At 68.7% G+C, this 25724-nt stretch overlaps 1 protein-coding gene across 7 annotated transcripts; it reads right to left on the bottom strand.

Annotated features, from left to right (window-relative positions):
- Nucleotides 1-637: 637 nt before the first annotated feature.
- On the bottom strand, nt 638-17151 carry ARVCF (ARVCF delta catenin family member). Of its 7 annotated transcripts, none has more exons than XM_052654371.1 (18): nt 16957-17151; nt 9650-9808; nt 9020-9543; nt 7824-8323; nt 7275-7458; nt 6627-6744; nt 6207-6378; nt 5714-5731; nt 4784-4855; nt 3819-3946; nt 3516-3666; nt 3227-3425; nt 2895-3006; nt 2707-2797; nt 2389-2442; nt 1967-2052; nt 1534-1653; nt 638-1254 (listed from the first exon to the last, which is right to left on the bottom strand). In XM_052654371.1, exons 1-17 carry the CDS (start codon nt 17149-17151, stop codon nt 1546-1548), a joined length of 2871 nt encoding a protein of 956 aa, XP_052510331.1. In that variant the 3' UTR covers nt 638-1254; nt 1534-1545. The 7 variants fall into 7 exon arrangements, with proteins under 7 accessions (XP_052510331.1, XP_052510334.1, XP_052510336.1 ...); XM_052654374.1 differs by lacking the exon at nt 16957-17151 and adding an exon at nt 14140-14225; XM_052654376.1 differs by lacking the exon at nt 16957-17151 and adding an exon at nt 12733-12824.
- Between the last annotated feature and the right edge of the window lie 8573 nt (nt 17152-25724).

The following is a 25724-nucleotide window of genomic DNA, read 5'->3' on the forward strand; positions in this document are numbered from 1 at the left end:
ACGCCCCAGCTTCTCACCAGACACCCACCGCTCCCCTCAGCCGTTGCAGACCAGCCGCCCGGCTCAGCCCCACAGGGATGTCTGCGGGCTGGGCTGAGCCCCTCTGGGATCCTGGGCGGCCCGCAGGCCACTCTAAGCAAGCAGTGCTGGGTCAGGTGCGGAATGCCGAGCACCTGGCCTTGGGCCTGGTGTGGCTCTGGGCGCACCACGTCCCCATCCTGTTCGGCCTGGTCTGGGGTGAGACAGCACCGTTGGAACGGCTGAGGTGCTTCTGTGGCGACCCGGCTGCTTGTGATGATGCGACCGGCCGGCGCCCACTCACATCCACAGGCCCCCCCCCAGCCCCAGCGCTGGCCTTCCAGCCCCAAGGCCCTCAAGCGGCCGGCTGGACCTCCAGCCACCTCGGAGGCTCTCCTGGGTCCTTCACCCCGAGATCACCCCTTCTAGCCAAGCCCACCTGTGCCCAAGACCAGCCACAGACCTCGGGGCCCCACTAACCACCCAGGATCGACCCTATGCCTCTGTGTGTAGAAAGGGGCCACGTGGGGGGCACATCCCAGGGGCCTGGATGCAGTGGCCCACCCAGCAGACAACAGGGGAGGGGCTTGTGGAGACAGACACGGGAAGTTCCTTTGTTGCTGGTTATAATTTTTAATTTTTCTTACAAAAATTTAGATGTTTACCAATACTGTCTTAGTTTGGTTTTGTTATTGATGTTTTTTATCAGTGTTTCTCTGGTTTTTAAGTCACAAACAGCAGGCACTCAACAGTGGTCCTCCACTGCTGCCAAAGGCCAGTCCCAGAGCCGCTACTCGAGGGCCACAGTGCCCAGGGAGGGGCTCCCGGCGCTGCGGGCAGCAGGCAGGGCATGCACAGCCAGCCCCTGCTCGCTGCCTCCAGGGTCTCTGGGACTGTCCCCTGGCACCACCCCCGCTCAGGGCCCAGGGAAGCCCCTACAGCCTTGGGGCCAGACTCCCTGCCGAGCCCCCTCCTCGGGGGGGCCCCGCTGGCCCCAGAGCAACGCCGGGCACCCTGGCCTGGGTCTCCCAGGCGCGCGCTGCACACAGCACCATGTCAGGAAGCTAACTCGCCTGGGAGTTAGGAGCAGGGAGCCAGGGCTGGAGGGGGGGTGCCGCCCACCCTGCCACCAGAGGGCTCCCAGCTCCACAGCAGGCTCTGCACGGGCGCCCAGAGGCCCCTTCCTGCGGTCTCTTCAGAGGTCAGACCCTAAGAGCAAACGGCCAGGCCCAGGCCCTGTGGGCGGAAAAGGGATGCCTAAGCAGGCCTGATGATGGTCGCTGAGGGAAGGTGGGTCTTGGGGGGCCCTGCGCCGGGGTGTTGGAAGGTTTGGAGGATCAGCCCCGCTCTCGCCCTGTGACCAGGTTCCGATGGCCCAGGCCCCTACCCTCCCCCGACCTGGGCGTCCCTCCGCGAAGCTCGGGCGGCCCTGCAGGAAGCATGCAGGGACAGCAGGGCAGGCAGGCAGGGGCGCGGGGAGGCCCCACCCCGACGCAGAACCCAGAGGGGACGTACCAGGCATGCAAGCTAGACCCAGGAGTCGACAGGCTGAGGCCTGGCGTCCCCCACAGCGTCCACCAGCCTGACCGCAGGCCTGCTGGGCCCGGGCGGAGGAGCCTTCCTGCTGGGGTCGGGCTGCAGCGGGCAGGCGGGCGTTAGAGGCAGAACGCAGCAGGTTAGTGTGAGCAAGCGGGTGGGAGCTGGGCAGGTCAGCAGGGCAGGGGTGTGTGCCAGAGGAGAGCTGAGCACCAGCGGGGCTGGGGGACACAGGAGCAGGCACAGAGCAGGCGGCAGGGCTGCTGTGGGGGCGGGACCGAGCAGGGAGCGTGCGGATGCAGCCTGGAACCGGCCGCCCTCCTGGCGTGTGCGACGGTTCCCCAGGCAGGAGAGCCACAGCCCTGCCCCCCAGACACGCCACCTCTCCAGACACCTGCCTAAGGCGACTCACTTTCAACGGCTCCTTCTCAGAGGCCTCCCCCGCGGGGTCACTGCTTCGAGCCCTGCGCTCCCGCCTGTCCATGGTGGAGTAGCCGTCTGCTGGGCAGAGGCAGAGAGGACCCTGAGGCAGGCACCGAGGTGTGGCTGGCCCTCAGCGCCAAGCGTGTGTCTGGGGAGGGCATCTGCCTGGACTACGCCGGGCCGGGTCTTCTCACCTGTCCCCACTCCCCCTGCTGGCCCCCCGGCGCCCAGCTCAGAGCCCTCCAGCTGCCTCTCAAGTGGCAGACCAAACAGTTTGGCTGGACAGTGACCCCTCCCTGGCTGCCCCGCCCCTCGCTCCCTGAGCACCCCTAAACCAAATCACTTTTCTAACCACACCTCCTTGGAAGGCCCTCCCCACACAGGGAGCAAGCAGCCTGCACCTGCCCGCACCTGGACCAAGTGCCTCCATGGGGATCATGTCCTGGCCGCCTGGCTTCTCACCGTCTGCAAGGCATGAGCGGGTGGGTGGCTGGCTGCAGGTGATGTCGGGGGCCCAGGCCTGGCCTCAGCCTCTCTGGGTACCCTGTCACCAACATCTGCTCCCTGGCAAAGCTGCCCCCAACTGGGTGCCAAGGTGAACGCCCTTGGGGTCGCGGGTGCGAGAGGAGTGGGGGCCACCCTCCCGGAGGAAGGCCCACCTCCCTGCAGCCCTCGGCCGGGAGGAGGGGCACAGCTGAACCTCGGGATGGGCTCCGGCCCCATACTCACCCAGGCTCTTCTCCACCAGCGGCAGCGTGCTGTCGTCCAAGCCTCCCGGACTCGGGGCTGCCTTGGGGCCTCTGGCATTAGCAGCGGCTGACTGCGGCGGGAGAACACATACCAGACGGCCTGGGTCGGGGCGCTGCCACGGGAGACCCGGCCTGGCGAAATGAGAGGAAGGGGCGGGCGGGCCTAACCTGGAAGCGCGCCTTGCTCCAGCCGTCCTTCTGCAGCGCGCTTCGCAGCGCCTTGTAGCTCCACACCGTCTGCAGCACGTGCGACGCTGCCTTCGCCTCGCGCACCGATTGGCTGCGGCCCAGGCGGGATCAGTTTCTGCCCGGACCGCCCCACCCCGCCCACCCACCTGGCCCCTCCTACTTCGCTGCCATAGGCCCCGCCCCCACGGCACTCTCCCGCTCCGCCCCACAGGCCCCGCCCACCCACCCGGGGGCCCCATCCCGCTCCACCCACCCAGGCCCCGCCCCAGCAGGCCCTGCCCCGCCCCTCCGGCGGCCGCGCCTGCACCCACCTGGAGGCGCCCAGTGCCACCAGCGCGGGCACGCCGCGAGCTTGCAGCAGCGAGCGCGCGTTGTCCAGACTGTCGGACACGATCTCGTGGATGGTGTTGAGCACGGCCACCACTGTATCCTCCTCCAGGCGGGCACCGGGCCGGGTGGGCGCCTGCGCGCTGCGCACGTTTCGCACGAGCTCGGCCATGGCGTAGCTCCCTGCAGGCGGCGGGCAGCGGGCGAGGGTCGGTGAGGCCGCACCGGCGGGGTTGGGGGACCCGGGCCTCAGACCCCCGCGCCCACGCTCACCGATAAGGTCCTTGTTGCGCCGGTCGAGCGAGAGGTTGCGCAGGGCGATGGCGACGGCGCGCACCACCTTGTCGGTCTCCGACTGCAGCAGCTCCACGAGCACCGGCAGCCCGCGCTCCTTGCGCACCGCGGCGCGGATGTGCGTGGCCCACTGCGGCGGGGGGCGGCGTGCTCAGCGGCGGCGGCGGCGCGCGCCCAGCGGCGCCCTGACCGCCCCTTCGAGCCGGACCGCCCTCCCGCTGCGGACAAAGCCCGCCCCAGCAGCTCCACCCTGAAGCCTCCCTGCCCCGCGGGTCCTCTCACCACCCAGTTCCCGGCGCTGAGGTTCTGCAGGGCGCCGGCCGCGGCCTCCAGGGTGTTGAAATTGCGGCTCTCCGTCAGGAGGGACAGGTAGAGACGCACCACCTCGGGCTGGTACAGCAGCTCGAAGCCTGGGCACGGAGTGCCCCCGCCGCGGTCACGCATGCCGCCCGGTCACCCTCCCCCTCCTCGGCGCTCCCGGGGCAGCGAAGCGGGGCCCAGGGCGGCTATGACGTCACGGGGGACGTTCCGCACCCACGTGTTCACCCCTTAGCTGCCGGAGAGGAAAGCCTTCCCATTTCGCAGGGGAAGCAACGGAGGCTGGGAGAGGTCACGGACCCGGCTTAGGGGGGTGGGTCGTGGGCAGCAGCCAGGGCTGCTCCCCTAGCAACAGGACTCAGATACCTAGCAACAGCCCCCACCCTTGCATCCTATGTTAGAAGCCCTCCCTCCAAGCCACAGCCGCTCAACCCCTCCTGGCCCGGCCTCAATGGAGGCTCCAGCCCAGCAGCAGAGTCGCTCCACTGTGCTCCAGGTCTGCCCCACACTGTGACCTGTGTCCCTGGGCATCACCTCCGTCCCCCGTCCCTCATCCTGCATGTCATCACCCCCTCCCTGATCCTGCCCCAACGCGCCAGGGCACTCTGGACCAGCCTCGGAACTGGGCCTGACCACACCCCTGGGTGCCTCAGCTGGCACAGGCACCCTTGCCGGTTAGCCCTGCCCTTCGCTGAAGACCCTTGCTGCCATCCCCACCCGCTCCTCCATGCCTCTACCCCCATACCTGCCGGAAGTTACCTTGGCACAGACCCTGATTCCCATCCCTGAGCAGATGGCCAGAAGCTGGCACAGTCCTCTGGGAGCCCCACCCCTGTGGGCCTCAGTTTCCCCACTGACCCCCAAGGCCCTTCAGGCCAGCTCGGTGGCACAGAGCTGGACCGGCCTGGCATCCGCCTCCCTGCACTCACCCTTGGCAGCCTCAGTGCGCTTGGGCAGGTCCAGGGTGTCCGAGTTCTGGTCCATCTCCCCATCCCGCTTCCCTGGAACAAAAGGGCAGTGGAGGGTGAGATGGAGCCTGCAGGGCGCAGGCGTGCATCAGGTGGGGCCCAGAAGACACCCCCACGTCAGAGACGGGCACCAGGAGGCTGGGAGCAGGGCGCCGTCCTGAGCTCAGGCAGACACGCTGGCCCAGAGTGCCGTGGTGGCCAGCACTCGTCTCCCACTGGGTGCTGGGAGCTGTGCTTCAGATCACCCCGCAGCCTCCTTGGGGTCCCAGGGCATGAACTGAGGGGCCAGCAGCCCAGGCTGGGCAGTGAGGCCTGGCAGGGGCAGGGCGCGCCCGGCTGCGGTGCAGCAGGCCTGGGGCCAACAATGTCACTCACGGTGGCCGGGCCCAGCCCTGGGCTCTGGGGGCCAGGAGACGCCCCCCCCGAACCTGCCAGCCGAGGGCCAGTTCACCACCTCCCAGCCCCTCCACCCAGACAGGAACCCCTTCCTCGTGGAAGGCAGAGCTGAGATCAGACGGCCAGGCCCAGCTCTGCCCAGCCTCCTCGGGCCTTGGGGTGCTCCCTCTGTCTGCACCACACCTCAGCTGCTCCGTTGGAGGGCAGACTCTCTCCCCAGGGCCCTGGGGATGGACGTGCTCGGCCCTGTCCACCCTGGGCTCCCCCCACCCAGGGCTGCAGCTGAGGTTTCATGGAGGGACAGCCCCTCAGCCTCCCAACCAGCCCCAGGCCGACATTCCTGCCATTGTCATGGAGATGGCTGCCCGGAGAAGGGAGGGGCCTTCCTGCAGACGCAGGTCCTGCGGTTGTCATGGAGACGGCTGCCTGAGCGATGGGGGGTCCCTGGTACCCACTGCGCCCGCCAGGCCTGCATGCGGCCGAGCAGGGACTCACCTTGATGGAACCACTCTTCTGGGCGGCCGAGGAAGCACGGGAGAGAGGAGAGGAGCCTGAGTGGACAGCACCCCACGCCCCCCCAGGGTCGGGCGGGGGCCGGGGAGTCTCAGCCCGACCACTCCTGGGGGAGTGACCCCACGGGCGACGGGGTCAGGAAAGGCCACGCGGTGGGTGGGCGAGGTCGGCACAGACCCCCGGCAGCCGCACCAGAGGCGGGGATGGAGTGAGGTGGGTGGGTGCTACCTACCCTGGGGCCCTCGGGCTCCCTGCCAACGCCGGAAGGCGGTGATGTCTAAACGTGAGCCCCCAGAACCCTTCCTGGAGCTGAAGGTCTGGGTCTGGGCACAAAAGGAGACCACCGCACAGGTTCCCTCCTGCCTGCCCCTGGGTGCCCCGCTTGGCTCCCTGACTGTGACCCCCGTGGGCGTGGAGGGCCTTCAGCTGGGTGGGGCTGGGATCCGAGAGCCAAACCCTGGTGCCGCCCACACACCTTTGGCCTTCTTGCCACCGAAGCAGCCGGCGTCCTCCCTGCTCCGGCGCTGGGCGCTCCCGGAACCACCCGGGGGCCCGGGCTCGGCCTCCTGGTACCTTTCGGCCCCCGGCACCTCCTTATGCACGTGGTAGGAGAGGTTCCGGACGATGCACACGCAGTTCTCCACAGACTGTGGGGAGAGGGGGCATGGGGCGCTGACCCCCCCGGGGTTAAGCCGCGGCCCATGAAGGTGGGAAGGGCCGGGGCCCACTGGGGTGAGGCCCAGGGACGCGTCTGAGGGGAGGGGAGCACCTCTCCCAGTCGTGGACCATGTGTGCAGCCCCTGCTGCCCGACTGCTCCAGGCTCCTGTTCAGACCCCAGCCCCCAGCCCGCTGTGAGGGCTGCAAGTCCGGCCCTTCCCGGGGCTCCCTCCCTACCTTGTTGTCCGTGTCCTTCCTGCCCACGGCCGACTGCAGCGCGTGCAGCAGGGCATCCACCAGCCCCTCACATTCGCGGAGCCGCCGTCGGGCCTCTGCGCCATCCGAGCTCACGTTCCTGGGAGGCCGAGAGCGAGCCTGTGGGCCGGCTCCTGTGGGGACTCTCCCCCCAGCCCTGGGGTCTTGTCTGCAGAACTGCCCCCACACAGTCAGGTCTGCCAGCAGACGAGGGAGCCTGGCAGTGAATGGCAGACCGCGGGACCTGGGCCGGGGGCCTGCCTGCACCCACGTGGGGTGGGGGGCTCCTCTGACTCCCAGAGGCCTGAGTCTGTGCAGCTCAGGGCCCTACCTCTCAGGGACCTCACAGGGTTACCCCGACGGACAGGCAGGACCAAGGGGACCTGGATCTGCGAGTCCCAGCTCGCCACCTGGCGGTGGCAGAGCTACATGGAAGGACACAGACGTGCAGAGCAGGCCCATTCTCGGACCCAGACAGGCGCTGTCACCAGCTCTGAGACCAAGGCCTGGGTGGCCAGCCACCTTGCACGTCATCCAGGACACGAGGATGTCGCCGGGGCACAGGCCAGCTGGGCAGCCAGCTCCCATCTCCTGGGCAGGGAAGCGCCCGGCAGCCTTGAGGGCCCGCACCTCAGGCAGCCTGACGTGTTCTTGAAGACGGTCGTCCATTCGGCGTCCCGCGGCTTGGAGTCCTCATTGGGCTCCGGCTCCCAGCCTGAGTTCGGCACGATGACCTCGTGGGTCAGCGTCTGCAGGCCATGGTCGATGATGACCATCTTCAGGGGCTCGTAGGATGACAGGTTCCAGAGCGTGCCTGCGGGCACCATCAACCCGCCTGGGCTGACCGCAGGCTCTGTCCGCCCTTCCTCCCCAGAGGGCCCGCTCAGGGAGCCCCTCCTCGCTCAGCTCAGCCGACACCAGCCATGGTGACAGGCTGCCGGCACTCTGGCGTAGGGGGGAGGGGACGGAGCCCCCAGGGGCTGGGACACTGGAGGGGCTAGCAGGAGCTCCCCTTCCCAGCCACCCAGGCAGCTGGGACTGCGCTCTAGGGCCAAGAGGTGGTCGTCAAGCGACCTGCACCCAGCCACAGGCCCACCCCTTCCTTGGAGGACCGGGGAGGGAGGTCCGGAGGAGTCGTGGTGGGCACATGGGAGCTGGGGGGCGGGGCGGGCGCCTCACCTGTGACGAGCTCGCGGACTTCGCTGTCCCGTGCGGCCCGCAGCAGGCGCACCAGGGCGGGCACTCCGCCGCAGTCCCGGATGGCGGCTTTGTTGTCCGTGTCCCGGCCGTAGGAGAGGTTCCGCAGCGCCCCGCAGGCCCGGCGCCGCACCTCCGCGCGCGGGTGGTCCAGCAGGGCCACGAGCAGCGGCAGCCCCCGCAGCTGCCGCACGCGCCTCTTGACGGCCTCGTTCTCGAAGCACAGGTGCTGCAGGTAGGCGGCCGCGTTGGCCTTCACGGGGTCCACCGGGTGCCGCAGCATGGCAAGCACCTCAGGCAGCTCGGGGTCCCGCCAGCGCGGCTCCTTGCGGGCACTGTCCGCCGAGGGCGAGCGCCGCGCCGCCCGCTCCAGGCTGCCCAGGCTGCCGCGTTCCGGCTGCGCCAGGGGCGCCGCGGTGGCGGGGAAGGGCGGTCGCTCCTCCATCAGCTCGCCGCCGTCGTCTGCCACGTCCTCGTAGGCCCTGGGCGAGCGAGCACGCGCGTGACCATCCCCTCGAGGCTGCGGCCTTGCCCCCAAGCAATCACACTGGCTGTCTGGCAGGTTGTCCCCAGACCGGGGGAGTTGCTTACTTCCGCCACCAGGCAGACCCTCAACTCCCAGCTGAATGTTTCTGTGAAACACCAGGATGGGGTCCCACCTCCCGTGAGGCCCACGTGCACCCCCTGCACACAGCCTTGCTGGTAGGGCCACGTGAGGGGCCACCAGGCCCGGGGGCAGATGTCCAACCCCCTTCCAGGTGAAGGGCTGCGGCTGGGCAAGTGTCTCGCCTGTGGGCATGTTCCCACTCGCAGATGGAAACGCTGAGAGCGGGAGAGACAGAACCAGAGGTGCCGGCGGGAAGGGAAGGGCCGGGGCTTGGGTTCTGGGCACCCCTGTGCAGGGGCAGGGGTCTGGCCCAAGCTCAGACAGACGCCCTGAGTTCGTATCTCCGGGGCCATCTAGCTGGAGCGGGGCGGGAGGTACCGGTGCGTCACCAGCTTCTCCGGCTCCAGACCCGCACGAAGGGACCCAGTGCAGCCCCCCAGGCCTGAGCCCGCCTTTGCCGCTGTCCCCGAGAAGAGCCAAGGCGGATCCCGCAGCGAGACTGCCCAGGCGGTACCCTGGCAGGGGGCGCAGGGCGGACTTCTCGGAGGTGGCGGCAGGGCACAGGGCTCACCTGGCGCGCAGGCCCCGCCCACAGTCCGGCCTCCTCCGCGCGGCGGTGCCGTACTCCGGCTCCAGCTCCGGCGCCCCTTCTTCGTCGGCAGCCAGGCTGCGAGCGTCGTCCTCCAAGCCGTATGGCTCTGCCTGGAACCGCTCGGGTTGCGAGCGGCCGGCCGGCGGCCCCGGCTCCGGCACCGGCCCCACGGGGAAGGCCTCCCGCCGGCCGGGCAGGGTGAAGCAGCCATCGCCGGGGCCCGGGCCCGGGGGTCCTCCGCGTGGGGGCCGTACGCCCAGCCCTCGAGACAGGCTTCCGTAGCCGGGGACGTCGCGGGGCTCCTCGGGAAAGCCGCCGCCGCCGAGGCAGGTGCGGGAGACCGTGGCCGCCGGGCCGCCCCCGCGCAGCAGGAAGTGCCGGTCCAGGGGGCCGTCGGTGAAGGGGCCCAGCGGGGGCCCGCCGTCCAGCACGGGGAGGCCGTCGGGGCCCACGGGCACCTGGCGCAGGGTTCTCGTGGTCACCGTCTTGACTGTCTTCGTGACCTGGTGGGCAAGGGGGCGGCCGGTGGGCGCGCAGCCTGGGAGGCCAGGGCGGCTCGGCCCTGCGCCCTACGCCTGGCGGCCAAGCAGGAGGCGAGGCGCCGCGTACCTTGGTCTCTGTGCGGCGCGTGGTGCCGTCTTCGGACGTGACGATGGACACGTGGGAGGTGGGTGTGCCCGGGTCCTCCTCCACCGTCACGGTCTCCTCCAGCACCTCGGGCGCCTCCGGCATTGTGGCCAGCGAGGCCTGGCTGCCCGGGCTCTGCTCCTGGGTGAGGGGGCCGGTGTCGGCAGGACAGCCCCGAACTCACCATCCCTGGGCACGGACGCCTCCCCGCTCTCCCGCCCCAGGCCCATCTCAGCTGGGGCGGCACGTTCCTGCCTCTTGACAGCAGAGGGGCTGGTCCCTCCCTTCCCGGAGAGCGGGGGCTCCCGAGGGCTAAGCGAGTGGGTAAAGCCCGGCTCCCCACGCGTTGGGCAGCCTGGAGTGGGGGGGCCCTCCTGGGGGCTGTGCAGCTGTTCCTGGAGGCCCAGACGCCCGCGGGACACTCATGATCCCTGGCACGGTCACCTCCCTGCCCACCTCAGAAGCCCTGAGCGCAGAGGGTGGCAGGTTCGGCACCATTCACCGGCTCCCGGAGGCCACACCCAGGCTCCTGCCACCCCCAGGGCCCGCGGACGCCCTCACAGGACAGAAATACCCAGTTCCCAGAAAGCCCTGCGCACCCGGAGCAACAAAATACCCTGGGTCCTTCCGGCCGGATGCTGTGTGGGCAGGGCCTCCTTCGGGCTAGGGGCCGGTGCCCGCTCCCCGAGACCTGGTGCCAGGTCAGAGCCCAGAGAGGCTGGATCCGGGCCAGCGGGGCCCAGCCGACCCCAGAAGGGAGCCCTGGTGTCCTCTCCCCGCACCCTGCCCCAGTGTCCCCAGCCGGGCCCTTTGCTCTCTGCCCCCCTTGCCAACATCTCCACAGACAAGACCCTAACCCTAACCCTAACCCTCTCCCCGCACCCGGCCCCGGTCTCCCCAGTTGGGCCCTTTGCTCTTGGCCCCCCTTGCCAACATCTCCGCAGACAAGACACCGCTGCACAGGGGCGCTTCTGAAGTCCACGGGCCTGCAAGCCAGACTTTCTTGAGGGTAAACTGAGGCTCACAGAGGACAGGCCAGCCCCCAGCACGGCTGGGCCGGATCCCTGCCGTGCCAAGCAGCACGAGGTCCCCCCTGCCTGTACCGGCACCCCAGGACCAGCTTCTGGCTAGGAGGGGCAGCCGCTGAGATCCAAGCCCTAGTGGGTGGCACGGGGGCGCACACTCCCGGGTCAGCAGGAGGCTGGGCCCTGTTCCACAGCCAGGCCCGTGCCCGACGGGTGGGGTACTGTCCTAAAGGAACACGTGTCCCCCAACTGCACACAGCGCTGGGGTCGGGGCCTCCTCGGGGTCCAGGGGGAGCCTGGAGGACCAGCCCATGGGCTCCGGTGCCAGGGGCCATGGAACGCGCCCCTCCTCCAGAAGCAGGGCCCTGAGGACAGGTGTGGTTTTATACAGTGATGCTGAGGCCTAACGGAGGGCAGAGCGTGAGCAGGACGTGTGCGCTGCTAACAGGACCCACACGTCACCCCTCGCGGGCTGCAGCCTGGCAGCACCTCCACGGTCCTAGAGGACAGGTAGCATGCCCGCTGGGGTCCCGGCCCAGAGGAGGGAGGCCGCCCCCCAAGGAAGAGAAGCAGTCGGCCCAGCAGCGGCCTGGCTCTTGTCTGAAGGCCCTGGGGAGCCAGGGCGGTGCAGGGGTGACCCACAGACCCTCAGCACCCCTGGCCCCCGCATCTGCACTGGTCAAGTGAGGGGCATGGGTGTGTCAGGCAGTGGGCGCTCTGGGGGCTGGGGGGGCCAGGGGCTCGGCCGGGTCGGGCAGCAAGGCCACAGGCTGTGGCACCGGGAGGAGGGAGGGCAGGGAGTCCAGGACCTGTGGTGGGACGGCCCTGGGGAGGTGTGCGTATATTCGCATACGTTAACTCTCTCCCAGAAGAAGCCCCGCCCCACTGGGCTCGGGCTTCTGGGAGGGCACAGGGGGTGCACCCCTTGGGTCTCAGTGCCACTGGTGCCTGGCTGCCCAGCCTGCAGACACAGTGCGGTGGGGGGCCGAGGGTGTGGGGTCCAGGGGAGCCAGGAGACCAGGAAGGCCTGGTGGCCCTGTGGCAGCTCCCACTGACACCAGCCCGGGCAGCCTGGCAGCGGGATCCCGAGGCCCCGAGAGCCCCCGCTGGCAAGTGACCTCAGGGAGCTAAAAATGGCGATGACTTCACCGGGGCAGGCGGGCAGGGAGGCAGCAGCCTGAGTCAGTCAGGGAGCATGGGGAGGCCCGGCCCCCGTACCCACGCCTGGGCACACACATGCCGACAGGGGCCTGGACACACATGTGCACTCACACGCGCGTGCAAGAGCACCCAGCCCGGATCCCGGGCTCTCCCAAGAGCACCCATCACTCACACCCCCATGATACCACCCCCCGCCTTCCTCCTGTGCCTCCAGGCTCCCTCAGCACCCCTGGTGTCCACCACGGGGAAGGTAGGAGCCGGTAGGTGGGGGAGCCAAGGCCTGGGGGCCACGGGGGCCCGAGGTCAACCCATGGCTGGTGCCTCCGAAACAGCTTTGGGGTGAGGATGTGGGGTCACTGCCTGACCTCCAGGACAAGGTTGGCGCTCACCAGAGGCTGTGGACCAGCCTGCCTGCACCCCCGTCTGGCTCCAGGCCCTGCCCCTGGGCCCCGTGTCCACCTACCCAAGCCAGCTGAGCTTCAGGGACCCCCAGCCTTGCAGCCCCAGACCTCCCTCATACCTTAGACACGGAGCCCCCCACCCCCATCCTGCCAGTCCCCTCCACCGCCTCTCCACCCCATCCTGGCCCGGGCCCCACCCCTGCCTCTCATGCTGGGAGAACTCTCCAGCCTCCCGTCACCTCTCCCCTGAGCCCACATCAGCTCCACGGTCCTCCCACCCATGGCGACTGGGTCCACAGCCCCTGGGCCCAGCCCAGCAGGGGGCTGTGTCCAGGCCTGGGGTTTCCCATGAGCTCCTGGAGCTTGTGCACCGGGCCTGGCCCAAGATGCCAAGCCAGGGGCCAGAGTGACCAGCACCCCACTGCTCTCACGAGGGTCCCCGGGGCCCAGAGCTAGAGGGCCCTGGCTGGCTACACACCTGGGCTCAGCTTCCTCCCGCGGAAACAGGCGGAAGCCAGGTGTCCAGGCTGTGGGACGGGGATAGTGCCAGTCCTGCCTTTGCGACCAGATCTAGGGTGTGCGGGGCATAGAAAGGTGACCTGGGGGACAAGGCAAAAGCCCAGAGAAGCCTCTAGGGGCGCGCGCGGCAATGGCAGGAGGGCACAGGAAGCAAGCGCAGGCCCAGCTGGGAGCCTGGACAGGGGTCCCAGGAGCGCGGATCCACCCCAGCCTGCCTTCCCCAGAGGAGCACTCAGTGTCCGTCCTGAAGACCCCACGGGCACACACGGGACGGGTTACGGCCGATGTCCAGGCCCAGGAGTGCGAGACGGCTGCTGCGGGAGTGAATGGACGGGGAAGGAACGCCAGCCCCCACCCAGCGTGGCCATCCTGGTAGGGTCTAGGCCAGGCCGCGCAAGCCTCTGCCCCCAGGGAGCAAGTTCTTGGCCACTACAGAAGCCCTCTCCCTTGCTGCCCAGAGCGGCAGGCCCAGCCTGGCTGACTGGGAGCTCACCCCTCCACAGCAGCACTCCACAGCCCCAGGCCAAGTAACCAAAGGACACGGGGCGGTGGGCGCCCTGCAGACTAGGGGAGCGAGCTTGTGGGCGACAGCAGGGGGGGCTTTCCCCTAACCCAGCTTCCCCGAGCCCAGCCCACAACCATCAGCCACATGAAGTGGCCCCAGATGCCCTCAGCTCCCCTGAACTGGTCCCTCTGTCTCTGGAGCCAGCAGGCACCTAGCTGTCCAGCTGGGCAGGTGTCCAGACCCACCTCTTGCCCCTCCCCTCTGCCTCAGTTTCCGTGCCTGTAAGTGCACCCCCCCCCCCCCCGACACACACACACTCTGAGCAAGCGTGCAGGCTACCCACCAGCCTTCCCCGGTGCTGGTGGTGCTCGGAGGACACCCCCTCCGCCTCTGCACGTGGGCAGGGCAGGCCCCTAGCCCTCGATCCACGTGCGCTGCCGCGGCAGACTGGCTTCCATTAGAATTCCGAAGCTCCTGCGCGGCCCCGGAGCCGGGGCCCTGGGAACGTGGGGGAGGCCTAGCCGCGCCGCCCTCTCCACACGCGGCCTCCCTCCTGCAGCAGAGGTGCCACTCCGGGAGGCCCTGCCCACCACCCTGTCCCAGGCACCTGTCCGGGTCGCTGGCCGGGGTGCGCCCGCGGCCCCCCGCCTCCATGGCCCCAACCCCGGCCCGCTCTCCGCACCCGCGGCGGTGCGTCCACTCAGCCCCCACGCCCGGCCCCGGCCCCGGGGGCGCAGACAATAGCTGCCTCCGGCCGGCGGCTCCACAAACAAAAGCGGGTCCTCCCGGAGGGCCAGCGCCCCGCCCTCCGCCACCGGTCCCCGAGACGGAGCCCCCGCCCGGGACCAAGTTCCTTCCAACCTGTCTGAGTTCGGCCGGCATCGGGCCGGGCGCGGGGGGCGCGGGCCGGCGGCGGCGGCGGCTGGACCGGGATCGGCTCCGGTGCCTCGGCCGCTCGGCTCGGGCTCGGCGGACTCGCTCCGGGCGGGCGGACCTGGCTGAGCGGCCGACGGGCGGGGCGGGGCGACCAGGAGAGCGGCCAATCGGGCGGAGCCAAGCTGGGGCGGGGGGGGGGGGGGCGACGAACAGCCAATGGGGCGGGGCCAAGCTGGGTGGGGCGGAGCGAAACTGGGGCGGGGCGGCGAGCAGCCAATCGGGCGGGGCGGCGCCCGGCGGGGCGGGGCCGGGCCGGGGTCGCCCTCCGCTCCCGCGGCCGGTCAGGGCTCCTGGTCCCCACGCCCCTGCCGCGGGGCTCGCATTTTCCCGCTGAGCCCTTCCCCGGCCTCGGTTTGCTCCCAGTGAAAGTGCTCCCCACCCCTGCAGGTGGCCCAGAGGCCTCTGAGACTTGAGGTCCTCCGCTCTGGGTTCCCCAGCCGCTGAGCTGTGTGAGAGGGCGGGGAGGGAGCGTCACTGTTGGGTGGCTGGGTGAAGGCTGGCGGGCCTAGCTGGCCTCAGACCCTCTCCTCCCGCCTTTGATGCACTAAGTTGGGGGGGCGGTTATCAGGGCTTCTGACCCGTCTGGGGGTGAACTCTCCGCCCCCAGCAGGCCACACCCGGGAGTCTGGCTCCCCCTACAGGAACACAGACCTGGGGGAGGTTCGGGGGGCTGGGCACGAGAGGGGCCCTGGCTTGGGCTCTCTGCTTTCCACCCACTTCTCCCCAGACCCCCTGTCCCTGCCAAGTCACACCAGCACGCGGGCCACGCAGCCAGCATGCTCAAGCTCTCTGGGTGTCCACCGCATGTCCTTCTAAGCCTCAGTTTTCCTTGAGTTGCTCCTCACCACTGGCCCCTGTAACTCGGAGCCACGCGAGGCAGGAGCAGAAGACGGGGCCACTGCCCTGAGGGAACCTGGACGCTTCTGTGTGAGTAGTTCCTTCTCCCAAATTTCACTGTCTGCTAGTGCCACGGCCACACCCCCATCTCGGCCTGGCCTGCAGCTGGCCAGGTCTGCCACACACACATTGGGTGAGGGCCAGCCCTGCTCCAGCCAGCCTGCTCCAGGTGTCTGGAGGAGGCGACCCTTTCTGCTGGATGATGAAAGGCCTGGAGTCAGGGCTACGGCACAGCCTCGGGGTCACGGCAGCCTCCACCCCTCGGCTCCCTAGCCCCAGCCGCCTGCCTGGCCACCGGCTTCCAAGCTTCATAGACCTGGGCTCTGACTCCAAGGGCCGGGTTCAGGCAGCTGAGGGTCACAGTTGGCTCACCAGGCACCTCCTGCTGAGACGGGGCTGGGAAGCAGGTGTGGTGTGGAGGCCGCCAGGCCCAGCCGGCTGCGTGGGGCCTGGCTTCCTCAGTGTCCCCATCAGTCCTGCTAGTCTGATTTCAGCCTGAGAAACCATCTCCTGCCAAGAGACAGAATACCAGGGGCAGGCCTGGAGGGCCCCGGGTAGGAGGGGCAGTGGCCGGGGAGGGTGGTGGCCTTTCAGCCCAGGGCAGCTCTGGGCTATGGGAACGTCTTCCCACGGGGTCGTCGACCCTCAGCGCACCCTCTGGGCTGGACGCCAGAGCCCTTTCCGGACTGGGAGGACTGGAGCCTGGAAAGAGCGCCCAAAGAGTAACCTTGGGGTCGAGGGCTGCTGCTGTCCCCAGGAGGCCCAGCCGGCTGTGTTGCTCCCCACGTCTGGGGGTGCAGGCCTCCCTGTCTGGAGCGTCCAGGGTCCAGGGGGCCACGGGGTGGCCCTCGTACCTAGACCACTTGGCTTCAGCGCCAGCCTCTGTGAGCCAACTGTGCAGCCACGTCAGCACCAGCCAGCATGGAAAGAGCTGCCCAACGTGTCCGGTCTGTGGAGAGGTGTCTTTGGCTCTGACCACGGACCTAGCTGGGCTGTACGTGCGGACTGCCCACCATCAGATGAAGACATCAAGGCTTGGGGAAGTCACTGGCCATGCCCCCCATCTGACCACGGGCCACTGCTTCTGAGTCCCACATGCCCAGGCTGGGCAGCCAAGCCTGCTGCGCCAGTCTCAGGCCAGACCCGTACTCTGCTCCTTCTCTCTCCAGCCACAGAGGCCCCGGGTCCCCACTCTGCCAGCGTGAGTCTGGCTTCCCTGAACCCTGCCAGCGCCCTGCCCTGCACCTCAGCCCATCACAGCGACCTCCAGGCAAAGCGTTCCCTCCTCCGCCGACACCCCAGGAGCCAGCCCCCACTTGTGGGTTTGGCAGTAGGGCACAGCTCATGTGGGGAGGAGCCCAGGAGGCCGCACCGTACTGTCCATCCCCACTTCAGAGTTCTCAGGCCAGAAGCAGACCAGACTCACTCCTCCTGGGGCTGCGCAGGGGCGGTGGCCGTCATGCTCCAGGCAGCAGGCAGAGCCCAGCCTTACCTGAGCCTTTCCGGCAGCTGGCCCGCTGACGGACGCAGCAGCAGCAAAGGCAGTGGGACTCCGTGGAAGCCGAACCCTCTGCGTGCCCAGGCTGAGTGCTGAGCCACCCAGAGTGGACCCTGCCCAGCCGCCTGGGCCCCGGGGGCTCCCCCAGGTGGAAAGTGCCATTCTGAGAGTCTGGCCACGTCCTACCCCTCGTCACATGGTGTCCTGCACACCCAAGGGGGCCGGAACCCACTCCCTCTCCCTCCCAAGGCCCCAGGAGGCCTCAAAATAAGCGGATGCTTGCGGGCTGGTGGTCCGCCGGGGTCCCGTGACTGTCTTCCCACTGGGCCGAGTCCCGGGGCTAGTACCTGCAGAACCAGCTGTTGCCAGGCCATGGGCAGGGACTGCCCGCCACCTGTGCCAGGCTGCTGGGCTCGCTCCAGCTGCAGGGCGACATGGCGCCGCTCCTGCTCCAGCGCCCGCGTCAGCAGCTCGAAGCGGGCCTCCTGCTCTCTCACCGAGGCCAGGATGGTGGCGGCTGAGCGCACACTGCAGTCCTCCATGACCGGGGTGCCAGCTGCGGGCAGAGCAGAGCAAGTCAGGGTGCGGCCAGGGCAGGGGCCCAGGGAGGCGTCACGGGCCCCCTGCCCACCTCACTCTCAGAGAACGTGACGGCCGAACCAGAGCGTGCAACCCTCTGGAGAGACGCCACATTGATTAAATTCTAAATTAAAAGCCGTTAATCCAAGGCTGGCCGGAAGCAGCCGGTTCCCTCCCCGGGGCGTGCGGGCTCTGACCCAGGCTCCCTGCTCCCTGCCAGGCCTGGCAGAACTGCGGGCCCTGAGCCCACAGGGGAGGACCAGGGAGGGAAGGGAAAGTACAGAGAAGCAGGCATGACCAGCTCTCAGACCTCCCAGGCCCTCCGCTGACCACGGCACCCGCCAGCTCACCCCAGCCTCGCGGCCCCCGCGCAGGCCCAGCTCAGAGGTGGACGCTGGGGCCCGGAGAGCATGGGAGGCCCCTCTGTGGCCACAGGAATGGCCTGGCGGGTCCAGGGCGCCAGCGCGCAGGGAGTGGAAAGCTGCCCCGCGGCCGCTGGGTGCCCCCGCAGGGTCAGATGAGCTGCTTACACACCCAGGTGGAGCCGGCCGCAAGGACGGAGCCTAGGGAGCGGGGTCAGCCCTGGGCTCGGCTTGTACCAGCGCGGCTGGGCTGGGGGCATGGGCACACCTCAGAGGACCCCCCATGCCCGTGACAGATGGGCAGCCCCACGGCCCCACGAGGGAAGAGGCCAGCAGGGCCCCAGAGCTGGCCTTTGCCTGCCCAGCGCCTGTCAAACCAACGACACAGCAACCAGCTGAACTACCAGGACAGTGGTTGGCACGGGTCATGGGCCACTGCAGTCCATGTGTTTTTAAGCTAGACCGAGAAGCTGTGACGATGCCTCCCCCAGCAGATTCCGGGGAGAGGTAGGTGCCAGGCTCGCCTCTCTGCGGGCCCGGGGGGGCCTGGGGGCTGGGGGTGTGTGCCCCGTGGGGCCGCAGTGACCTTCACCCTACTGCCTGGCCAGCACCTTTCCTGCCCCCATCCACCAGTGAGGGCCTCGCACTGCCCGCCAGGCACACCCCTTCCCAGACCCTGACCCCAGCGTCCTGAGTCCTGGGTGCAGGTTGCTCACGGGGAGGGGGCTGTCTAGCAGGAAGACAGGGACAGACGCACTGTCCAGAGCCCATCTTGCCTGTCCCAGGGCAGGAGACCAGGCTGAGCCCCCCCGGGAGGAGCCCGGGGTGGGTGGAGAGATGGAAGGGCAGGAAGCAGGCAGAAGGGAGCGCAGGGGAGCAGTGAGGGGAGCATGGGGGAGCGGTGAGGGGAGCACGGGGGAGCAGTGAGGGGAGCACGGGGGAGCGATGAGGGGAGCACTGGGGAGCGATGAGGGGAGCACTGAGGGGAGCACGGACAGCAGCAAGCGGAGCACTGAGGGGAGCACGGACAGCAGCAAGCAAAGCACAGGGGAGCACGGGGAGCGATGAGGGGAGCACGGGGAGCAGTGAGGGGAGCACGGGGGAGCGATGAAGGGAGCACAAGGAGCGATGAGGGGAGCACTAAGGGGAGAACGAGGAGCAGTGAGCAAAGCACGGGAGCATGGGGAGCGGTGAGGGGAGCATGGGGAGGAGTGAGGGGAGCACGAGGAGCGGTGAGGGGAGCATTGAGGGGAGTACGGAGAGCAGTGAGGGGAGCACTGAGGGGAGCACGAGGAACAGTGAGCGAAGCACAGGGGAGCACGGGGAGCAGTGAGGGGAGCACATTGAGTGATGAGGGGGAGCATTGAGGGGAGCACGGGGAGCAGTGAGGGGACACGAGGATGCTGCAGGGGGGGAGGGGTGTGAGTGGGTCCGCAGGGGGCAGTTTGGGGAGGAAGGGAGGCTGGCCGTGGCATGGGGCGGGGCGTGCAGCCGGGGGCCTGAGTGGGTGGGCAGGGGTGAGGCGGACACCCCCCCGGGGGCTCCCAGCCGGCCGAGATAGCACTGCGGCCAGCACTTGCTCCCCCAGGAGGGCGTGGGTGCCCAGAAGGACTGGCGGGGGGCTGACCGTCCCTGAAACCGTGCCTGCGCTCGGGCGTCCGTCTTTGTGCTGAGCCAGCCACTCCTCCTCCTCACAGGCCCGGCCAAACCCGGCTCCAGAAATCAAATTGTGGGGACAGAGTCCAGTCTGGGCTGAGGAATTAAAGGAATTTCCGATGGGTCAGGGGCGGGGAGGCGGGTGGCAGGCCGGAGCTCCAGGGCCCTCCCCTCGCAGGCCCTTTGCTGGCGCGCTCCCCAGTGCCCCGACCTCCGACCTCCGCGAGGGAAGGACAGGGCTCTGCTTCCTCACTGGCCCCTCCCCCTGGGCGCGAGGGGAGTGGGCCGCAGCCCACCGCCTGGGAGGGTGCCGTGTTGCCCTGGCCCCGCGAGGGCCTGCCTTCACCTCGCCGCCCTGCGGGGATCAGAGGGCGCCCTCAGCCCTGGGGAGAGCGCCCCGCCCGTCACAGCGAGGCCTGCGGGGTCACCCGGAGCTGGTGCAGGGCTGGGGGCAGGTCTGGGCGGGAAGAGACTGTCCTCGACCATAAGGCCGTGGAAGAAACTGCAGAGGAGGAAGGACCAGCTCGCCTTCGCGAGAAAGAAGGGTTTCTGAGCATCCAGAACAAGCGCCTCTGGCCGAGGCTGTCCTCGGTGGAGCGAGGGCTCAGATGGGAGCCGCTGGGCCGCACGCCCACCACCGCAGAAGCCAGGCAGGCTCGTGGGACACGCCATCGCCCTGCACTGTTGCGTGCTTCCAATTTTCCACGATAGGCAGTAGGAAAAAACAACAAAACCGAGATACTATGGACACGCAGGAACCCAGGGATCACAACGTCTAGAAGACAAGTGACCCTCTTCATCTACACGGTGCCTGGAGGAGCCTGCAGGAACCAACACCCAGCCCAGGAGTGAAAAGGGCACCTGCCAGGGGTGCTAGGCTTCCCTGGTGGCTCAGCTGGTAAAGAATCTGCCTGCAATGCAGACCCCGGACGATCTCTGGGTTGGGAGGATCCCCTGGACCAGGGAAAGGCCTGGAGAATTCCAGGGATTGCATACAGTCCATGGGGTCACAAAGAGTCGGACACAACTGAGTGACTTTCACTAGACCCTACTAGACCAGGTGTGTGGCCCAGCGACGGTGTGTGCAGGGTGAGTGTGGAAATGGTCACACGTGCGCACATGAGCACATACACATGGGAAGAAGGGCACGTTGGCCGTGGTGGGCTCTGGGTGGAGGGGTGCATGGACCACTGGCGTAGGCAGGAAGCAGGTAAGAGCTGGGAAGGCGGGTGCCCCTCCCCACAGCAGCCTGGTAGGTGAGGGTGGGGCTGGAAACACACCCCAGGGGCCCCGAGGGAAGCAGCCGGGTCTTCAGGGAGCTGGATGTCAGGCTGGACATCAGCTTTGCCCAGCAGAGGAGGCTCCCCGCTGTCACCTGGGCCAGACGCCACGGGGGTGAGAGGTGGACACAGATAGCCCTTCAGTGACCTTCTCCTGCCCCCAGGCCGTCCCGGTGAATACCCAGGAGCACCCACTGGACGCACAGAGGATGGCCTCTTTGGGCAGGGGCAATTCCTGAGGGGTTCCTGCCCCACACGGAGGGGGTGCCCGGGGCCTGGGCAGCGCTGGTCAGCCGCAGGGGAGGGGGCTGCTGGACGGGCAGTCCAGGAGGACCGGAGGATGTGAGGGGCAGTCGCAGGAGGCCTGGGGGCAGGCTAAGGCAGGAATGCTTGCCGGGGCATGTGGAGCCTGAGGCCCGGCATCCAACAGCCTAGGGCTGGGCCCAGGGCTGGGGCCCAGGGGAGGCCAGGTGGCCGCAGGCTGCACACGGCAGGGACAGGCCTGGCCCTGGCCAGAGGGTGGGTGAGCATGCCAGCTGCTGGGATGGGAGGCCTGGGCCACAGGGAGCCCCCGTCAGACTCAAGAAGGGTCTTGGTCTGAGATTCCTGCCGGGGCTGGTTACAGACACGTGCTCTGAGTCACGGGGCCTTGCCGCTCTGGGGAGACTCGGCGGACGGCTTCCCCCCGCCTCTGCCCCAGACTCTGGCTGTGTCACAGCCCGAGGGCAAAGCCTGACAGGCTCTGAGGTGGGGCTGGGCACCGAGGACCCCCCCACCATGGTGTCTGCAGCAGCCAGTCCAGGGCCGCCCCAAGGGAGGGCAGGGCAGGGAGGCATGGGGCTGGCGGGCACACTGCTCTCTGTGCCAGTGGCCCACCCCCTCCAGCCCGGCCACGAAAGGGGAGCCCCCGGTGGGCTATGTGGGGGAGTGGCCTGTTATCTGCACTGCCTCCCCCAGGGTCCCCCTGGGAGGTGGCTCCCCCACCCCCATTCTACCCTCTGAGAACCCCTCCGCACTGTGCTCTGGGGTGGACACCGGGCCGAGGCATTCCTAAGAGGGGACCAAACCGGGGGGTCCTGCTGGCCCCCAGGCCTGGAAGCCCAGCTCCTGCCCAGCAGCCAAGAGGTCACTGAGCCTTCGAGGAGAGCAGTGAGCCGCAGCCGGGCAGCTGTCTGTCCAGGCCGAGGGCTGCGGCCCGCGTGCACCGGTGCCCTCTGCCTGGAACACCCCTCCCCCCCAAGACGTAGGACCCCTTCTTCCCAGGCCCCCTCTGTCACCATGGCAACGCCCAAGCTTCCCCAAGAGGGACAGAGGCTCTTTGTGGAAGCACAAAGTCCCTTTGAGGGGCTTCAGCCCCGGGGAGCCTGTGGCCAGCGAGTCTCTGGGGGACACGGTTGGGCCTGTCAGCCCAGCCCCCGCCCTGAGGCTGCAGAGCCAAGGAAGCCGGAGAGTCTGGTGGTTTGGGATGCCACCCCCAGCACCGCCTGCCCACATAAGGGTCCCTGGGGTGAGCCCCTGTCCTCAGGGGGGGCTCCCTGCAGGGGCCTGAGGACTTCCCACGGCCTCCCTGCCTTTGACAGGAGCTCTACTCTTCTTGGATAAGGGGAGGGGGCGGAGGCAGCATGGAAGCCCCCTGCCAGACAGGAAGTCGGGTTCAGGACGCGGTGGACGGCGGCTGGGACGGTGCAGGTCTGGGGCCAGGCTGGCCCTGTCCCCCGTCCCACCCCACCTTCACCTGCCTGCCCTGAGGACGTGCAGCTGGGCCAGCCGGGTGGCCTGGGGCAGGCTTGCTGCAGCCAGGACCTCAGGACAGACTGGGGCAGGAGGGGCCCTTGCCGGGGAGGGGAGATGGGACCCCGGGGGTGGTGTGGGCCCAGCGTGGAGCCCCCCAGCGTGTTGCTTGGTCCCTACTGCCCCCCATCCCCGTGGGCCCCGGGCACTGCTGACCAGGCACTTGGCAGTGCCCCGTGTGCCGGGCACCCTGCCCGGCGGCCCTCCCTGGGTGACCTCAGTCTGACCCCTGTAGCTTTGCTCATCCGGTGCCCGGAGCAGGGGCCTCGGCCTCGGGGGCAGCACGGGGCTGTGCTAGTCCGGGAGGGCCGGTTCTCTACGGGCAGACCCACACGGAGCAGGGGCGCGGGCTGCCAAGGGGCGGCCCTCACGGTCAGGGGCAGGGGCTCCTCACCCGCCTGGCTGGCTGCCCCCCCAGCATTCCTGGGCGCTGCTGACTCTTCTGGGCTCCCGGACGGGCTCGCACGGACCAGCCGTCCGGCTGTCAGCAGTCCTGGGCCCTCCCCCCACCAAGCCCAGCCCAGGGCCTCGCAGGCCTGTGGCTCAGCTTCGACGAGGTTCCCTGGGAAGCACGAGAGTGGGAAACTGGTCACCCATCCCCTTGGTGGGGAATAACGGGGGCCCTGCAGACACAGAGCCCACAGCCTGGGGGGTGACGGTGTCAGGAAGACCCTCCAGTGGCTGTGGGCAGAGGCAGGGCGGCTGGGTCACCCGGGCCTGAATGAGCGGGTGACCAAGCAAAGCTCGCCTGGGGAAGGGGGCCCCGGGCCCCTCCAGCCTCGTCCCCAGCCCACAGCATCTAAGGGCCCCGCTGGTTTGCCCTTGCCCACGGTCCCGTGTGGCCTCCAGCTGGCACCGGCCCCTCCCGGAGGCCCCGGGACCCCCACCTCCTCCCAGAAGCTGAGCCAGATGCCAGTTGCTCTGCTCCAGACTGCCCTTCCCCCCACCCCACCACCCCGCGGGGAGCCAGACTGGTGCCCGAAGCCCAGGGGTGCCCATGGCAACAGGTCCAGACACCAGCAGCCTCCAGCCAACAGCACAGTCTCATATTTTACATGCAAACGCCCCAGCAGGGGCAGGGGCTTCACCCCACCCCACCCAGTGCAGACTTGGCCCCCACACCCTCTCCCGCCCCTCCTCAGTGCCCCTGCCTGACTCCCTGACCCCTCCATCCTGTGAGACCGAAGGGGGCGTGTGCCCCGGCCCCACCAGCAGGACGCGGATCGCTGCGGCAGGCTGGCTGGCAGTTTGGGGGCCTCCTTGGACCCACCCGCGGGCACACACCTGCAGCCACCCACAAGGTCACGCGCACACACACCCATCCGCGCTGTGCAGCTGTGAGCCCACCAAGTTGGCTCGAGTGGCCTTGCCTGCCCTGGGCAATGGGTGGTGGGTGGTCTCTGACATCCGTGTGCTGAGGGAGGCAAGAGTTTGGCTCCTGGAGGGTCGGGCAGACCCGTGAGGCCCGGCCTGCAGCGCCCAGCTTTGGTCCACACTGGAGGTCCCTGTGACGGGAGGGGGTGTGTGGCTGGGCCAGGACCCTGGACAGAAGCCCTAGGGCGGCAGAGACCCCAGTGCCCGGGTGGCAGAGACCCCAGCGCCCGGGCCGCCTGCTGCCCCAGGGCCCCGGAGAGCTGCAGTTAACTGGCACAAGCCTAAGAGAGCTGCTGATGTGTGTCCTTGAGAGGTGGAAGAGGACCTTGATCTGATGAACTGGGAACAAACTTTAAGAAGGAATGATCGTGGACCCCGCAGGGATTTGAAGAAAAGCACAGTGGAGGCTTGGTGGCTGGGACACTGTCGAGGCCACAGACACAGGCCAGAGGCGGGCCGGCCGAACCACGTAAAGCAGCCCAGAGCCGGTGGGACAGAGGGTAGGAGCGTGAGGCCGGGGCGCCGGGCCACTGCCGCTGGCACGGGGGTCCCCAAGAGACCCCAGATCTGGCCGGGAGCCACCCCACACAGCGGCCTCCAGCAGGGCTGCGGGGTCACAGCGGGCCTGAGCTGTCGGCCCAGGAGGAAGCCGGGAAGGCTGTGCTCACGCCAGGCTGGGCCTGCATGGCTCGCCTTCCCCGGGCTCTGTGCCCCAGGCGCCGGGCCACCCCAGGGAGCACCGAGGCGTCCATGGTGCCACCAGGCGGTCTGGGATGTTGGCTCAGCCTCCCACGGCCCACCCACCCTATCTGCAGACAGATGCTCCTGTACGGCGAGGACCGGCTGGCAGCTCTGCAAACCGGGCGCCTCCCTTTCTCCCTTCTCGTGGCATCCCGACATCCCGAGGGTAAACCCAGCTCTGGACATTCTAAGGCAGCGTCAGGCAGACTCCCCACTGTCGGGCCGATGTGCTGCCCAGGCCCCTCAGCCTGCACACTCGGCCCCATCCACGGCCGCGGGGCGCCAGGCCCTCCCTGCAGGGCACGAGCAGGCGGAGGCCCCAGAGGACGGGCCGCCAGCCGGCTCCCAGTCTCGTTATCTCGCAAAACGCAGAGAGCAGCAAGTACATTCAGATGAATGAATGGCCTAATTAGGATTTCACGGAGAGTGAAAACATTTTGAAAAGAGAAAGTTTAACTAAAGGCATGTTTGAAATACCAAAGTCATCAATTGCAAACGTCAACCTGGCAGTGTGTGCCGGGAGGGTAGGGGGGCGTGGGGGCCTCGCCCCACCTGACAACAGGCGGCCCTCCCCAGATCGGAGCACAGGACCGAAGTCGGGGCGGAGCTGACGACGCGGGGTGCCCCGCGGAGGGTCCTGCCGGGCCGGGCCAGGGCACAGGTTCAGGGCCTGGGGAAGGAAGCTGACAGGCTGGCCCAGAACACCCGGGGAACAGGCAGGAGTTGACGAGGCTGGCGAGGCCCCACCCCGAGCAGAGACGCAAGCAGGCAGGTGTGGGTGCTGCTGGTGCTGCGTCCACTGGAGGTCACAAGCGTGCCAAGCCCACGCCTGGAGGGGGCCCACACACTCCCTGCAGGCCACCAGGAGCGAGAGAGCCTCGGGGGACCGCCCAGGCCCGCCCAGCCGCGGGCAGCCGCATGCTCAGAGGCGGGACGCCACAAAGGGGGCCCGCAACACTCTGGGGGCTTCCAAGAGGCTTCCCCACAGCAGGGACCTGTTCTCGGTCACCAAGGGGGCTCAGACAGGCTGGAGACTCAGGGAGACCAGAGCGGGACCCGCGTGCACAGGGCCAGCGCGGCAGGGGCCCCCTGACAGCGTGGACCGGCCCGCACCTGTGGGGCCAGCTCGAGGCCGCCCGGGACTGTCCCACACAGAGGCTGGTTGGCCTGAGTGTCCAACGAGGACCCAGGGGTCCTGTTTCCAGTCTCCACTGACAGGACATGTCGGCCAGGTAATGGTTCAGATATGACTGTGTCAACCAAGCTCAGCCCTTGTCCCCCATCTGCATCAACACAGACTCCAGGTGGGTGAAATCTCGGGCGTGGACGCCG

The sequence above is a fragment of the Budorcas taxicolor genome, chromosome 17 (genome assembly GCF_023091745.1).
Source record: "Budorcas taxicolor isolate Tak-1 chromosome 17, Takin1.1, whole genome shotgun sequence".
Taxonomy (NCBI): domain Eukaryota; kingdom Metazoa; phylum Chordata; class Mammalia; order Artiodactyla; family Bovidae; genus Budorcas; species Budorcas taxicolor.

What these genes read in the sequence shown, in the direction of transcription:
- ARVCF (XM_052654371.1), bottom strand. Translation starts at nt 17,151, where the DNA reads ATGGAGGACTGCAGTGTGCGCTCAGCCGCCACCATCCTGGCCTCGGTG. An exon ending in GGAAGGACACGGACAACAAG is followed by an intron (nt 6,379 to 6,626) that starts GTAGGGAGGGAG and finishes CTCTCCCCACAG; the next exon opens with TCTGTGGAGAACTGCGTGTG. An exon ending in TCAGCGCCGGGAACTGGGTG is followed by an intron (nt 3,667 to 3,818) that starts GTGAGAGGACCC and finishes CCCCCGCCGCAG; the next exon opens with TGGGCCACGCACATCCGCGC.